The 15,201-nt window shown below is 61.2% G+C and overlaps 1 protein-coding gene across 2 annotated transcripts in view; it reads left to right on the top strand.

Moving 5' to 3' along the window:
- The window catches only part of COL6A2 (collagen type VI alpha 2 chain), a 34,356-nt gene extending 23,625 nt beyond the window's left edge, over window positions 1–10,731 (top strand). The window contains exons 19-28 of one of the 2 annotated variants that reach the window (XM_007970689.3): window positions 328–378; window positions 715–750; window positions 1,100–1,162; window positions 2,392–2,454; window positions 2,636–2,671; window positions 3,083–3,128; window positions 3,273–3,425; window positions 3,592–4,044; window positions 4,304–4,342; window positions 9,838–10,731. In XM_007970689.3, coding sequence (XP_007968880.1) covers window positions 328–378; window positions 715–750; window positions 1,100–1,162; window positions 2,392–2,454; window positions 2,636–2,671; window positions 3,083–3,128; window positions 3,273–3,425; window positions 3,592–4,044; window positions 4,304–4,342; window positions 9,838–10,436 — 1,539 coding nt within the window. In that variant the 3' untranslated portion in view covers window positions 10,437–10,731. Of the gene's footprint in view, window positions 1–327; window positions 379–714; window positions 751–1,099; window positions 1,163–2,391; window positions 2,455–2,635; window positions 2,672–3,082; window positions 3,129–3,272; window positions 3,426–3,591; window positions 4,045–4,303; window positions 4,343–7,089; window positions 7,697–9,837 lie in introns of those variants that run through there. The other variant, XM_007970695.3, reaches the window with a different exon arrangement.
- Window positions 10,732–15,201: the final 4,470 nt, after the last annotated feature.

The raw sequence follows: 15,201 nt of genomic DNA on the forward strand, positions 1-15,201 counted from the left end.
AGCCTCCCGGCTCTCCTCTTCAGCAGTGACCCTTGGGTGTGGGTGGTGCATCCTTCCTGAGGCAGGGCCTGAGGGCAGCCATGTGGCCTGAGCAGGGTCCTCCCCTTGTGTGGGCAGGCGGCAGCTCCTGGGTCTCTAGGTACATCCAGCCCCAACTGGAGATGGACAAGGCGAGGTTGGCTCTGCCAGGCCCCTGCTCACAGCCAGCCCTGGACAGCACCCCCAGCCCACTTCTACCCCAGTGTGCACCTTGGGCCCTGTTGAGCACAGCCCCCTAGCCCCACCCCATCCTATGACCATGCTGACCGACTCAACGTCCTCCTCCAGGGAGACCCCGGCAGGCCTGGATTCAGCTACCCAGGACCCCGAGGAGCACCTGTGAGTCACAGCCTGGGATGGCAGCTCCCAGGAGGGGATGGACATTGTCCCAAGGGCCCTGAAGGTTCCTAGTAGTTCCCTCAAGGCCTCCTGTGTGCAGAAGAAAGTGTGAGGTCCCTCCTACGGGACGGAGTGGTGAGAAGGCTCTGGGTGACTCAGGGAAGGACAGGTCCAGCCCAGCATCAGAAGAAAAGTGTGGCTCAGAACGCAGCACGGTGGCCTCACCCAGAGTGTGCATAAGCAAAGGAGGGAAACAGGGCTGCAGAAAGCTGCCCAGAGGGAGGAAGGAGCACCGGATCTGAGGCTGAGTCACCCTGACTTCTGTTTGCTTCACAGGGAGACAAAGGCGAGCCTGGCCCACGCGGCCCGGAGGTACATGTGGGTCCCGGCCACCTGTGCCCACCCAGGGTGGGGGTCTGCATGCCCACCCACTACTGCTGGGAACACAGCGCCCACCATCACTGACAGGACCATCCCTGTCTTGGGATGGTCCTGGCTCCCCAAGGCCCAGCCATGACACCTATGCTGAGCTCTGAGGGAGCCACCGGCCACTGGCTGGTCCCTTTCCAACCAAAGTTCAGGCTTTGCCAAAAAACCACATAGATATTCCTATTTAAATGATCCCAAAATGCCAGATCGATTTTTCCACGTAAAAATCTCACTGGTGTCCCTGGTAGAGATAAATCATCTGTCCCAGGCTAACATGTGTCCCCTGTCACAGGGCGGCCGAGGCGACTTTGGCTTGAAAGGAGAACCTGGGAGGAAAGGAGAGAAAGGAGAGCCTGTGAGTGTCGCCATCCCAAAGCCCACAGCAGCTGGGCAGAGGCAGGGAGGGGCCCTGAGGCTGAGCGTGTGCATCTGAGAGTACGGGAGGATGCCAGGCAACTTGGCCCCAGCCATGAGCACCACCTTCCTGAAGGGGACGGCTGGCTCAGGGTCCTCCTCCTTCCACCCACCCTCACTTCCAGCATCCCCCAGAGTCCACTCCCCAGCACCCCTCACACAGCATCCTCCCACACAGCATCACCCACCAGGGTCCCCTCCCCAGCACCCCCCACACAGCGTCCCCACCAGGGTCCCCTCCCCAGCACCCCCCACACAGCGTCCCCCACCAGGGTCCCCTCCCTCCAAAGATCCCTCCACGTAGCATTCCCCTCAGAGTTCCCACACACAGCATTCCCCAAGGGTCCCCTCCCCAATGTCCCACACACAGCATCCGCTCCCAGCATCCCCTCCCCAGGGTCCTCCCCACAGATATCCCCCAGCAGGTGCTCTGTGCCTCCAACTCCCCAGGCTGGCCAAGGGTTTAACCAGGACTGCAGGTTGGTCTGGAACTGAGTGAGCATAAGACGAGGGATCGATAATGATGGATGGATGGGAGGGTGGATGGGTGGATGGGCGATGGATGGATAGGCGATGGATGGATGGGTGGATAGATGAGTGAGTGGATAGAGGATGGATGGATGGGCAAGCGGATGGGGGTAGGCAAATGGATGGATGGGAGGATGGATGGATGGATGGGTGAGTGGGTGGGTGGATAGATGAGTGGATGGACAGAGGATGGATAGGTTAGTGGGTGGGTGGGTATGTGGATAGAGGATGGATGGATGGGTTAGTGGGTGGGTGAACGGATGGATGGGTGGGTGGGTAGGTGGGTGGATGGATGGATGGATGGATGGATGGGTGATTGGGTGGACGTGGAATTGGTGGGTACCTGATCATGGGGTGTAATAGCCATGGATTGGAATGAGCTGTTTTAGCTGCCATTTCTGGGACACTCAGCTCTGCCAGGCCCCTACCCCTCTGATGGGCCAGGCTCTGACGGTAGCCACTCACGGCCTTCCCAGCTCTGGTGCCAGCACAGGGAAGGTGGGGGCACAGCCTCATCTTCCTCCTTACACCTGTCAGGCTCCCCCAAGGCAGGACCCGTGGTTGGGGACGGCACAGGGCCCTGCTGGGTGCAGAGACTGTCCCTGTGGCCACTGAAGCCGACCTGTCCTTGTTCCTTTTCAGGCGGATCCTGGTCCCCCTGGTGAGCCAGGCCCTCGGGGGCCAAGAGGAGTCCCAGGACCCGAGGTAGGTGGCTGGCCAGTGCCCATGCCCTCCAGACCTCAGCCCCCGGCCTGCCTTGCCAACATGCACCCAAGCCTCATGGTTCCACCCATGGTGGACCCACGTTTCAGTGGACAGTGGCCTGGGAGTGATTTGGCCGCTCAGCCTTGGCCCCGGCGTCTCAGCCTCATCCTTCCCTCCCCAGGGTGAGCCTGGACCCCCTGGAGACCCCGGCCTGACGGTAGGTGTCACATGGGGCAGAACCAGTGTCCTTCTCCTGCCAAAACTAGAAACCAAGAGCAGCGGGGCAGGGGGAGGTCAGCAGGGGGAGGTCAGGGGAAGGTCAGCAGGAGGAGGTCAGAGGGCAAGATCAGTGGAGGAGGTCAGAGGGCAAGGTCAGTGGAGGAGGTCAGCAGGCAAGGTCAGAGGGCAAGATCAGTGGAGGAGGTCAGAGGGCAAGCTTGGTTGGGGGAAGGTCACAGGGCAAGGTTGGTGGGGGGAGGAGGGCGGCAGCGAGGTTGGCAGGGACAGGACCCGACCAGCCTCCCCACGTGGGCTGGAATGTCCCGGGGCCCCCGGGCCAGGACCTTGCTGTGGAAGCTCCTCTGGGGCGGGGGGCACCGCCCTGCCCTGCCTGACGCGTGCGTTGCAGGAGTGTGATGTCATGACCTATGTGAGGGAGACCTGCGGGTGCTGCGGTGAGCACTGCCCACGGTGGGGTCGGGGCCCACGCACCGGGTGGAGGGCGGGCAGGGCTGGGTCATCGCTGGTTCCCGCATGTGCGCCTGGCCCTGGGGTCTGAGGTCTCCCCGGTGCCCCCCGCTGACCCTGCCACCCCCCAGACTGCGAGAAGCGCTGTGGCGCCCTGGACGTGGTCTTCGTCATCGACAGCTCCGAGAGCATTGGGTACACCAACTTCACGCTGGAGAAGAACTTCGTCATCAACGTGGTCAACAGGCTGGGCGCCATCGCTAAGGACCCCAAGTCCGAGACAGGTCAGCGCGGCAGGGGCGGGCGCAGGCACGGCAGAGGGGCTGGGCAGGGCGTGGGAGGCGATGGGACGGGAGAAGTCCAGACACGTCCCTCCAACGAGGGCTCTGCCCGGCCGGGGACGCCCCAGCCCCCGAGGCCTCCGGCAACGCCCTCGCGTGCGGCTCACAGGGACACGAGTGGGCGTGGTGCAGTACAGCCACGAGGGCACCTTCGAGGCCATCCAGCTGGACGACGAACGCATCGACTCCCTGTCGAGCTTCAAGGAGGCCGTCAAGAACCTCGAGTGGATCGCGGGCGGCACCTGGACACCCTCGGCCCTCAAGTTTGCCTACGACCGCCTCATCAAGGAGAGCCGGCGCCAGAAAACACGCGTGTTTGCGGTGGTCATCACGGACGGGCGCCACGACCCTCGGGATGATGACCTCAACCTTCGGGCGCTGTGTGACCGGGACGTCACAGTGACGGCCATCGGCATTGGGGACATGTTCCACGAGAAGCATGAGAGCGAGAACCTGTACTCCATAGCCTGCGACAAGCCACAGCAGGTGCGCAACATGACGCTGTTCTCCGACCTGGTGGCTGAGAAGTTCATTGACGACATGGAGGACGTCCTCTGCCCGGGTGAGCGTGCAGGCATGGGGCAGTCAGCCGAGGAGCAGCAGGCCCCAGCCGCTGTCTAGCGCGGGCCCCAGGGACACCCCTCACCCGAGGGACAAATGTGCAGCCCAGGACACTGGGCTTGGATGGGAAGGAGTCGGGCCCTCTCGGGGCCGCGGGGCAGAGGTCAGCTGCACCCTGAGCCTATCTGGGCAGATCAGTGGGCGGCCGCTGAGGGCTCGCTAGGGACTGACCCTGGCCCGGCCTCTCTCCTCTCTTCCAGACCCTCAGATCGTGTGCCCAGACCTTCCCTGCCAAACAGGTAATGCAGGGCACCCCAAGCCCCCCGTCCCAGACTAGCAGAGCAGCCCCGGTGTCCTTCCTCCTCGAGGACCGGGCTGGGGGAGGGGCCGCGCAGGGACCCAGCGGGCAGCGAAGCCACAGAGGCTGCTCCTTAGTGAGATGCCCCCGGGACAGCAGGACGGCAGCGCAGGAGAGGAGGGGCTCGGGGAGGGCAGGCTCCCGGGAATGCAGGAACCGCATCGTCAGGCCATGGGGCGGGTGCTGCTGGCCTGGCTCTGTGCTTAGTGTGTGGCCACTGGTCTTGAAGGCCCACCACCCACCAAGGTCTCCATGAGACCTTGCAGTCTCCCTCAGCGGCCGCCCAACTCCCGTGGGCTGGCCATGCCTGTGCCACTCGGAGGAAGCCCTGGATTCAGTGAGTGAAACCATCCCAGGGCAGAGGCACTGACACCCACCAGCGCCGGCAGGTCTTGCTCCGACCCTGGCCTGCCTCGGAGCTGCCATGGCTCTCATCTCTGGGAGTGGGGAGCCCGTGTCCTGAATGTGGCCCATGTGGATGTGAAGCTGGAGCTGGGAGTGCCCAAGGCAGAGGTTCTGCCAGTGCCCAGGGCTGGGGGTGCCATCCGGGCTCTGCTGGACGTGGTGCTGCCCCAACAGTGACTGCTGCACCGTAACTGGGCCCACAGGAGTCCCCTCCGTGCGCCGTCCCCTCCAGAAGCATCAAGGTGGGGATGCCATGGAGACGGGTGGGAGGGTCCGACCTGGAAGACCACGGGGACAAAAGCTCGGGGTCTGCAGTGCGAAGTCAGCACTTCCTCAGCACTCGGGTCAGGGTGTGTGTTCAGGTGTTCCATGAGGGAACTCCCGGTGGGTGCGCTGGGCCACGTTCACGGGCCCTGAGGCTGCCCCAGAGAGGAGCCGTGGACTTGGGGCCAGGGTTCCCCACACCTGCTCCGACAGAACCTGGAGTTTGCATCTGGATCTGGCTGCCCTTCAGCAGGTGGGCAGCCTCTGGTCCCACAATACAGTGGGCTGTGCCTCTGCCACCGAGGTGTGGGCGTCCTCTCTCAGGGTCTGCCAGGGCCTGCACCAGCACCAGGGGCAGCTGGACCCTGAGGGCAGGAACCAGACCTTGGCCCCTTCACCCAGCCCCTCGTCCCTGATGGGGCAGGGAAGTCTCAGGACCCCATGATGGGCGACACGGCAATGTTGACTGTGGGCACTTTGCTCTCTACCAGATGGAGGCCTTCCCCTCCCCTCCACCCCGGGGTCCAGTGTGAGTGGGTGCTGCGGCCTCCACCCCGGGTTCTCTCGTGAGTGGGCGCTGCGGCCTCCCCTCCACCGCGGGTTCTCTCGTGAGTGGGCGCTGCGGCCTCCCCTCCACCCCGGGTTCTCTCGTGAGTGGGCGCTGCGTCTTGTCAGGGCCTTTCTCTGCGTCTGTGGATGTCACATGACCTTCCTCTTTAGCCTGCCATTGTGATTGGGAGTGAGCACGTTGAGCCTCATTGAATTTCCGATGCTGAGCCAGCCTTGCACGCTTGGGATGAACCCCCTGGCCGTGGTGTGTGGCTGTTTATGCGTGTGGGCCCTGATTTGCTGGTGCCTGCCTGAGGGTTTGTGCTCATCAGGGATACTAGCCTGCACTTTTCCTTTCTTACGATGTCTCTGGTTCTGGCTTCAGGGTGATGTGGGCCTCGTAGGGCCAAGATGGTGACATGGGGTGAGCCACTTCTCCCTCCTGGGAGTGGGTCACTCAGGCCACCAGAGCACCACAGGGAGGGCAGCCAGGGAGGACACGGGGCCCTTGAAGCTCTGGCCTCCTCTGAGGCCTCTAGGACCTGACAGTGACTGGGAACAGCCCCCCAGAACCCCTCCTCTCCTCTCGGCTCCCTGACACCCCATCCGCCACACTCAGAGCTCATCCTCCTTTCAAGCTGTTTGCAATTTCAAAGTGAACTCGACCTTGTGGCTCCAGGAGATACAGCAGGGACAGTGTTAAATCAGCTTTCACCAGCCCGCACGGCCAGGCATCCTCCTCGGCTCTCCTGGGCACTGGGTGGACGCCACTGGCTGTGGCCTGGCCCTGGCCTTCTCCAGACAGCCCTGTCCACCGTCAAGCCCAGCCACCCTGGGCCTGCACCAGGCCTGTGGAGGTCTCAGTTGCGTGGGGACCAGAGGGTGCTGGAGAAACAAACCGGACGCAGCTGAAGGCAGCCAGGGCAGAGCCCACTCAGCGATAAGAGCTGCATGGGGGCCGCGGCGTAACCTGAGCTCCACTCGGTGGAAAGAAAAGGCAGAGGCCAGGTCTGCTCAGGGGAAGACAGTTCTGGGTGTAGAGGACACATCCCAGAGAGGCCGAGGAAGAGTTTGCCACCGCAAGCTTTCTTAGGCAGGCTCTTGAAGGGTGGCTGGGGTCTTCCTGGCAGCGGGGCCTGCGGCACTGGAAGCCCTGCTGGAGTTCGGCACGTCTCTGACGCAGGTTTGGACGGAGCTGTTTTGTGCTGAAAGGTTTTCTCGGGGTCCGTGGTGTCCCCCAAAGGTGCTGCCGTGTGGGTCTCCTCTCCTAGCTCCCTGCCAGCTCCCCGTGCTCACCGCCCCCACGCCCCTGCCAAGGCCGAGCCACACGCCACCCCACTTGCACCTCCACCGACGTGCCGGCCCAAGTGCCGCTCTTCACTCTGGCCTCCCCGAGCGGCCGCCCGAGGAGGAGCTTTAGGCCCACGCCCGCCACAGGCCTTAAAGTCTTCTCTGGACGCTCCCTTGCAGATGCACCGTGGCCTGGTGGCGAGTCCCCGGTCACCTTCCTCCGCACGGAAGAGGGGCCGGACGCCACCTTCCCCAGGACCATCCCCCTGATCCAACAGTTGCTAAACGCCACGGAGCTCACGCAGGACCCGGCCGCCTACTCCCAGCTGGTGGCCGTGCTGGTCTACACCGCCGAGCGGGCCAAGTTCGCCACCGGGGTAGAGCGGCAGGACTGGATGGAGCTGTTCATTGACACCTTTAAGCTGGTTCACAGGGACATCGTGGGCGACCCTGAGACCGCGTTGGCCCTCTGCTGAAACCGGGGCGCCCGCCCAGCCGGGCCAGCCCCTCCCTGCCACGCTCACTTCCCAGGGCTGCCCCCGCAGGCTGGCTCTCAGTGGAGGCCAGAGGTCTGGGATCGGGGTCAGCGGGGCCACAGTCCCTCCAGGGGCTCCGGGGCAGCTTCCGGCCTCTTCCCACCCTGGTGGCCGCCGTGTCCCTTGCTGTGGCTGCATCTTCCGCTCTCTCCTCCATCTTCCTGTGGCCACTCTCTTTATAGGGACACCAGTCATTGAACTTAAGGCCCACCTGAAGTCCAGAATGACCTCCTCACAAGACCCTTAACTCAGTCCCGTCTGCAGAGTCCTTCTTTGCCCCATCAGGTCACCCTTGCAGGCTCCCGTGCTGGGGCGTGGAAGTCTTTGGAGGCCCTTACTTAGTGGCCCAGCTGGGCTGCTGTGCATCTAGGATGGGGCTGAGGGAGGGTACAGCCCACGCGCTGGAGAATGTCTCCCCTACCAGGTTCCAGTGGAGCCTCAGAAACAGGCCCCGAGGCTGCTAAGCCTTGCTGGGTGTGGGCACTAATCTCGTGCATGGTGACTTGTGGGCGCTCATGGCCCACCTTGTGGTGGGTGAAGGCTTTGGGTTGGGCAGCAGATAGTCCTCGGGGAACCTGGTGGTCCTGGCACTATGACCTATCTGGGCCAGTGTCATGCCCATTGGGGCAAATGGACACAGCTGCCTGCCAACAGCTCTGGTCCCGGGGTGTCTGCACCCTTCCAGCCCATCCTCTGGATCCCCAGAAGCAGTCAGGGAAGCATCCACCAGGCACAACCTCTGCTGTCCTCGAGGGACTGAGCAGAGAACCCTGGGGGCCACAATGTTGGGGAGCAGCAGGGGTCACCATCCATAGCACACAGCCCCCACATCGAGCTCAGAACCCGACGTTCTGAGGCTTCATCCAGGCTGGGCTCCTGCTGGGCAGGGCTGTGACCATTTCTCATGGGGCCAGGTTCTCGTCCCCACACCTGCTGCACAGGGCAGGCCAGGCTGGGCTTCCCACTGTGGGGATGAAGGATCCCCCACAGGAGGAGGAGAGCAGAGTCCACAGACATCCTGACAGCCTCAGCCTCCCTGTGCCTGGCCGGCCCCCACGGCTTCCCCGTCTCCTCGAGGTCCCACAGACACTGATACATGGAGAGGGACCCCCAACACCAGCTTCCCCTGCGTGTCTGTCTCCGTGTGTGTGCCGACAGCGTGACAATATTAGTTTGGAGGGGGTTTGGGAAGCCCAGTGGTACCTGAGAAGTTTCTGGACATTTAAGCCGGTTCCTGGGTGTGGCCTTAATGTGGAGGCTGCCCTTTCTATCACTGAATAAGCTGCGTCACTCATAAGCTCACTGAGGGAACCCCGTCTGCCAGCTCGCGTGTGCTCAGACGAGGTCCGTGGCTCAAGCGCTCTAAAAAGGCTGCAGTGCAGTATGAGGTCACACTGCTGTGTTCCGGGCTGTGCTCACTGCCTGCGGGGCTGGACCTTTGCACCTCCAGGGCCCCCGGAAGCTGAGTTTCGGGTCAGTGTCCTCCGTGTGCATTCCTGGCGTCAGGACCGTGCTCCCGAGGGATTCCTGGGGGTTCATGTACCAGCTGTGACAACGTCCAGGGGGTGGAGCAAGGAGCAGACACCCTTGGGGAAACTGACTGTGTCCCTCCTCTGTCCCAGGAGCTGAGGTCCTGGCAAGACCGTAGGGCCGGGTCCAAGCATGTGGACTGTCCATGTCCCGTCCTGTGGTCTCTGACCCCACGTGACACCCACATGTGTGGTGGGCGGCCTGGGCTGTAGCCAGGCCCCCAAGCTGCCCAGGGCTGGTGACCACCCAGGCAGGTGGGGGCCCCTCTTGGTAACAGGAGTCAGGGCAGAGCCCACCTGGGCGGCCGCAGAAGGTCTGGCTGCCCCTGTACCCACTGCCCCCCACCATGGCCAATCAGAAGGGTCAGGGGCTCCTGGTCTTTCTGGGAGGGACGTGGCCCAGCCAGCTGTTGGGTTCTGAGCAGCTCTGGGACCCAGCCAGTGAGGGGTCAGGCTGGGGGTGTCAGGGCCGGGGTCCTCCTGAAGTCCCTCCCACACCACACAGACAGCAGCCTTTTTGTGGACAGCAAATGCTTGAGCCACAAAAAGATGCAGATACAGGCCGTCACCAGGAGGGCAGCCCAGGTGGGGATGGCACTCAGCAGGCAGACAGGGCCTGGGGCCTGCCTCAGGGTCTCAGGCTTGGGAGCACCAGCAGAGGAGACAGTGGCTCCCGCCAGTACCGCTTCAAAGGGGCTGAGGACCCATACCCAGGGCTGCCCTGCAGAAATGCCCCCGCAGAGCCCAGCGGTCTGTGGGGTCAGCAAGTGGGGTGCAAGTGGAGGGGTGCAGGTGCGGGGCTGGTGCCTGCTCAGTCCTGCCAGCCTCCCCTCCGCCCAGCCCGCACCCGCGTCTCCCCGCAGAGCTGTCCGTGGCACAGTGCACACAGCGGCCGGTGGACATCGTCTTCCTACTGGACGGCTCTGAGCGGCTGGGTGAGCAGAACTTCCACAAGGCCCGGCACTTCGTGGAGCAGGTGGCACGGCGGCTGACGCTGGCCCGGCGGGACGACGACCCCCTCAACGCGCGCGTGGCACTGCTGCAGTTCGGCGGCCCCGGCGAGCAGCAGGTGGCCTTCCCACTGAGCCACAACCTCACGGCCATCCACGAGGCGCTGGAGGCCGCACAATACCTGAACTCCTTCTCGCACGTGGGCGCAGGCGTGGTGCACGCCATCAACGCCGTCGTGCGCAATGCGCGTGGTGGGGCCCGGAGGAACGCAGAGCTGTCCTTCGTGTTCCTCACCGACGGCGTCACGGGCAACGACAGCCTGCACGAGTCTGCGCACTCCATGCGCAAGCAGAACGTAGTGCCCACCGTGGTGGCCGTGGGTGGCGACGTGGACATGGATGTCCTCACCACGCTCAGCCTGGGCGACCGCGCCGCCGTGTTCCGCGAGAAGGACTATGACAGCCTGGCGCAACCCGGCTTCTTTGACCGCTTCATCCGCTGGATCTGCTAGCACCGCAACCTGGCCCCGCAGTCGAGGGTCGTGAGCCCACCCCGTCCATGGTGCTAAGCGGGCCCGGGTCCCGCACGGCCAGCACCGCTGCTCACTCGGAGGACGCCCCGGGCCCGCACCCCTCCAGCTCCTCCCACGGGGTCCCCGTAGCCCCGGACCCCACCCAGCCCCAGGTCTCCCCAGGCCCTCGGTAGGCTGCCTGGCCTCCCTCCCCCTGCAGCCCTCCCAGACTCCTGACCTGCCTGGCCCCTGAGCTCGGGAGCAAGCCCTGACCCAATAAAGGCTTTGAACCCACTGCGTGCCCGCTTGCCAGCATCTGTGCTCAAGAGAGACCCCAACGCTGTCTTGTGGTCAGGAGGAAAACACTGCAGCTGTCACTTGCCCACCAGGATCAATGGCTCCCCCTGGCCCAGCCCTGCCCTCCTAGGACATCACCTGCAGGCACTGGTTGACCCCACCTGTGCAGACCCCACAGGCTTGATCAGCAAACTCTCCCTCCAGCCCCAGCCAGGTCCAAAGTGCTCTAAGAAGTGTCACCATGGCTGTGAGGGTCTTCTGTGGGTGGACGCATGATTGCATGATTGACACTAGATGGGGAGAGACAGCAGGTTCTGAGCTTGTTTTGTTCATTGGGGCAATCTCGGTGAGTTTTTGCTGTTCAGACCCCCAGGGTCCTTCAGGCTTAGCTTGGGAGCCCCATGGTGAACCACAGGCTCCATGGGCAGACGCTGGCCTGGCAGGAGTGGGCTTGGTGGCCATCACGGGGCACCACAGACAGCTTGAACAACTACCATTATCAGCCACAGCTCTGGAGGTGTCTGCCAGGCCAGGCTCCCTCTGGAGGCCTAGAGAGGGGTCTGCCCCAGCCTCTCCCCAGCATCCCAGGGTTCCTGAGCTCCTGGATAATGACACAAGTCACCACACTGGACTAGGGCTCAGCCTGCTCTAAGGTGAGCTCACCTGAGTCACACTGGACTAGAGCTCAGCCTATTCTAAGATGAGTTCACCCGAGTCACACTGGAGCAGGCTCAGCCTATTCTAGGATAAGCTCACCTGAGTCACACTGGACCAGGGCTCAGCCTGTTCTAAGACGAGTTCACCCGAGTCACACTGTAGCAGGCTCAGCCTATTCTAGGATGAGCTCACCTTAGTCACACTGGACTAGGGCTCAGCCTATTCTAGGATGAGCTCACCTGAGTCACACTGGACCAGGGCTCAGCCTGTTCTAAGATGAGTTCACCCGAGTCACACTGGAGCAGGCTCAGCCTATTCTAGGATGAGCTCACCTGAGTCACACTGTAGCAGGCTCAGCCTATTTTAGAATGAGCTCACCTTAGTCACACTGGACTAGGGCTCAGCCTATTCTAGGATGAGCTTACCTGAGTCACACTGGACCAGGGCTCAGCCTGTTCTAAGATGAGTTCACCCGAGTCACACTAGAGCAGGCTCAGCCTATTCTAGGATGAGCTCACCTTAGTCACACTGGACTAGGGCTCAGCCTATTCTAAGATGAGTTCACCTAAGTCACACTGGAGCAGGCTCAGCCTATTCTAAGATGAGCTCACCCGAGTCACACTGGACCAGGGCTCAGCCTGTTCTAAGATGAGCTCACCCGAGTCACACAGGACCAGGGCTCAGCCTGTTCTAGGATAAACTCACCCGAGTCACACTGGAGCAGGCTCAGTCTATTCTAGGATGAGCTTACCTGAGTCAAACTGGACCAGGGCTCAGACTGTTCTAAGATGAATTCACCCGAGTCACACCGGAGCAGGCTCAGCCTATTCTAGGATGAGCTCACCTGAGTCACACTGGACCAGGGCTCAGCCTCTTCTACAATAAGCTCACCCGAGTCACACTGGAGCAGCTCAGCCTATTCTAGGATGAGCTCACCTGAGTCACACTGGACCAGGGCTCAGCCTGTTCTAAGATGAGTTCACCCGAGTCACATTGGAGCAGGCTCAGCCTATTCTAGGATAAGCTCACCTGAGTCACACTGGACCAGGCTCAGCCTATTCTAGGATGAGCTCACCTGAGTCACACTGGAGCACGCTCAGCCTATTCTAGGATAAGCTCACTTGAGTCACACTGGACCAGGGCTCAGCCTGTACTAAGATGAGCTCACCCGAGTCACACTGGACCAGGGCTCAGCCTGTTCTAGGATAAGCTCACCCAAGTCACACTGGAGCAGGCTCAGTCTATTCTAGGATGAGCTTACCTGAGTCAAACTGGACCAGGGCTCAGCCTGTTCTAAGATGAGTTCACCCGAGTCACACTGGAGCAGGCTCAGCCTATTCTAGGATGAGCTCACCTGAGTCACACTGCACCAGGCTCAGCCTATTCTAGGATGAGCTCACCTGAGTCACACTGGACCAGGCTCAGCCTATTCTAGGATGAGCTCACCTGAGTCCCACTGGACCAGGGCTCAGCCTCTTCTACGATAAGCTCACCCGAGTCACACTGGAGCAGGCTCAGCCTATTCTAGGATGAGCTCACCTGAGTCACACTGGACCAGGCTCAGCCTATTCTAGGATGAGCTCACCTGAGTCCCACTGGACCAGGGCTCAGCCTCTTCTACGATAAGCTCACCCGAGTCACACTGGAGCAGGCTCAGCCTATTCTAGGATGAGCTCACCTGAGTCACACTGGACCAGGGCTCAGCCTGTTCTAAGATGAGTTCACCCGAGTCACACTGGAGCAGGCTCATCCTATTCTAGGATGAGCTCACCTGAGTCACACTGGACCAGGGCTCAGCCTGTTCTAAGATGAGTTGCACTCGAGTCACACTGGAGCAGGCTCAGCCTATTCTAGTATGAGCTCACTCGAGTCACACTGGACCAAGGCTCAGTCTATTACAGGATGAGCTCACCTGAGTCACACTGGACCAGGGCTCAGCCTTTTCCAAGACGAGCTCACCCGAGTCACACTGGACCCATGGCTCAGCCTGCTCTAAGATGACCTCACTTGAGTCACAGTGGACCGGGACTCAGCCTGTTCTAAGATAAGCTCACCCAAGTCACACTGGACCAAGGCTCAGCCCATTCTAGTATGAGCTCACCCGAGTCACACTGGACCAGGCTCAGCCTGCTCTGGGATGATCTCACCTGAGCTCACTGAATCTGCAAGGACCCCATTTCCAAACAAGGTCACATCCAGAGGTCTGGGGTTAGGGTTAGGGTTAGGGTTTAGGGTTAGGGTTTAGGATTAGGATTAGGGTTAGGAGTCAAGATGTGAAACTGGGGGAATGCAGTTCACTCCGGATAGCCTGAAACTTTGTTGTTCTTTGAGAAGACTCACTCTTTTCTTCAAACTCCACCTCTCCATCATCTGACCACACAGCCTGCAGCTCCAGGACAGGACATCAGTTATTTTCTCTTCCTCTCCTCCTCTTCCCATCCCACAGAAATCTCTTCAAATGCCTGCAACAGATGCAGAAAAGGTCTGCCTGTTTCTCTAAGCCCCTGTGCCCTGAGTGTCAGCCCTCAGATCTCTGTGCTCCAGGTGAACATCGCAGGTCCCTCAGGTGGAGGGAGGCAGAGGCCTCTGCAGGTGCACAAGCTCTGCCCACAGGAGCCGCCCAGGGCCTCTGCAGGGAGAGGATGCTCCCCTCCTTGGTGCCAGCTCCTGTGTGTGCAGCCTTGGACCCTGCAGGGCAGGAACGTCAGTCCCACTAGAAGGGACTTCCAGCTACCCACAGGCTCCACCCCACAGCTCCACCCAGCAACTGCCCCTCACCACTGGCCCTTCACCAATTATACCACACCAGCATCACCCACCAGCGTCCCTCACCAATGCCCCCTCACCAACACAACACCAATGTCCCCACACAAAAAGTCCCTTCACCGTCCCAACACCAATGCCCCTCACCAATGCCCCCTCACCAATGCCCCCTCACCAATGTCCCCTCACAAATGTACCCTCACAAATGTCCCCACACTAATGCCCCCACACCAATGTCCCCTCACCAATGTCCCCTCACCAATGTCCCCTCACCAATGTCCCTTCACCAGCCCAACACCAATATCCCCTCACCAATGTTCCCTCACCAACATCCCCTCACCAATGTCTCCTCACCATCCCAACACCACTGTCCCCTCACCAATGTCCCCTCACCAATGTCCCCTCACCAATGTCCCCTCACCAATGTCGCTTCACCAGCCCAATACCACTGTCCCCTCCCAGTCTCCCCTCCCGGGCGCCCCCTGCCTGCCGGACATGTAGGAACTGCTGGGTGTGATGGTGACCCTGTGCCCACACACACCTTGGGTGTTTTTTCTCCCTGTAGGATTCTTGTCGTTTGTCTTGGGTGACAACATCTTTTTCCAGGAACAAGTGTGTTCTATTTTCAGAATGGGAAATCTCTCCAATAAAGCATTTGAGTTTTCTGCTTCACTCAAGGACATAGTAATCTTTTTAATGCCCTGCATTGCTGTCTAACAAATACATTCATACTTTGTCTATCACATGTAATAGTCCATCTGGAAGTAATTTGAGGGCATAGTCATTTTTAAAATTATTTTTTAACGAATAACTTCTCTGGAGGCAGGAGGCTGGCCCGGCAGGGAGCTGAGGCAGGGAGGAAAAGTCCCCCAGGGAGCTGCCGGTTGAAGGGTAGACAGGAACTGAGGACGGGGCCAGTACCGTGCTCCGTGGGACTGTCCGGACCCGCTGGCAGCTGCACCTGGGAAGCGAGGCTCTCCTTCCAGCGTCAAAAGTCCTGCCGTCCCCAGGGTTTCTGTCCCATGCACAACCAGGGCCCCTTTCCCTC

The sequence above is a fragment of the Chlorocebus sabaeus genome, chromosome 2 (assembly GCF_047675955.1).
Source record: "Chlorocebus sabaeus isolate Y175 chromosome 2, mChlSab1.0.hap1, whole genome shotgun sequence".
In the NCBI taxonomy this organism is placed as follows: domain Eukaryota; kingdom Metazoa; phylum Chordata; class Mammalia; order Primates; family Cercopithecidae; genus Chlorocebus; species Chlorocebus sabaeus.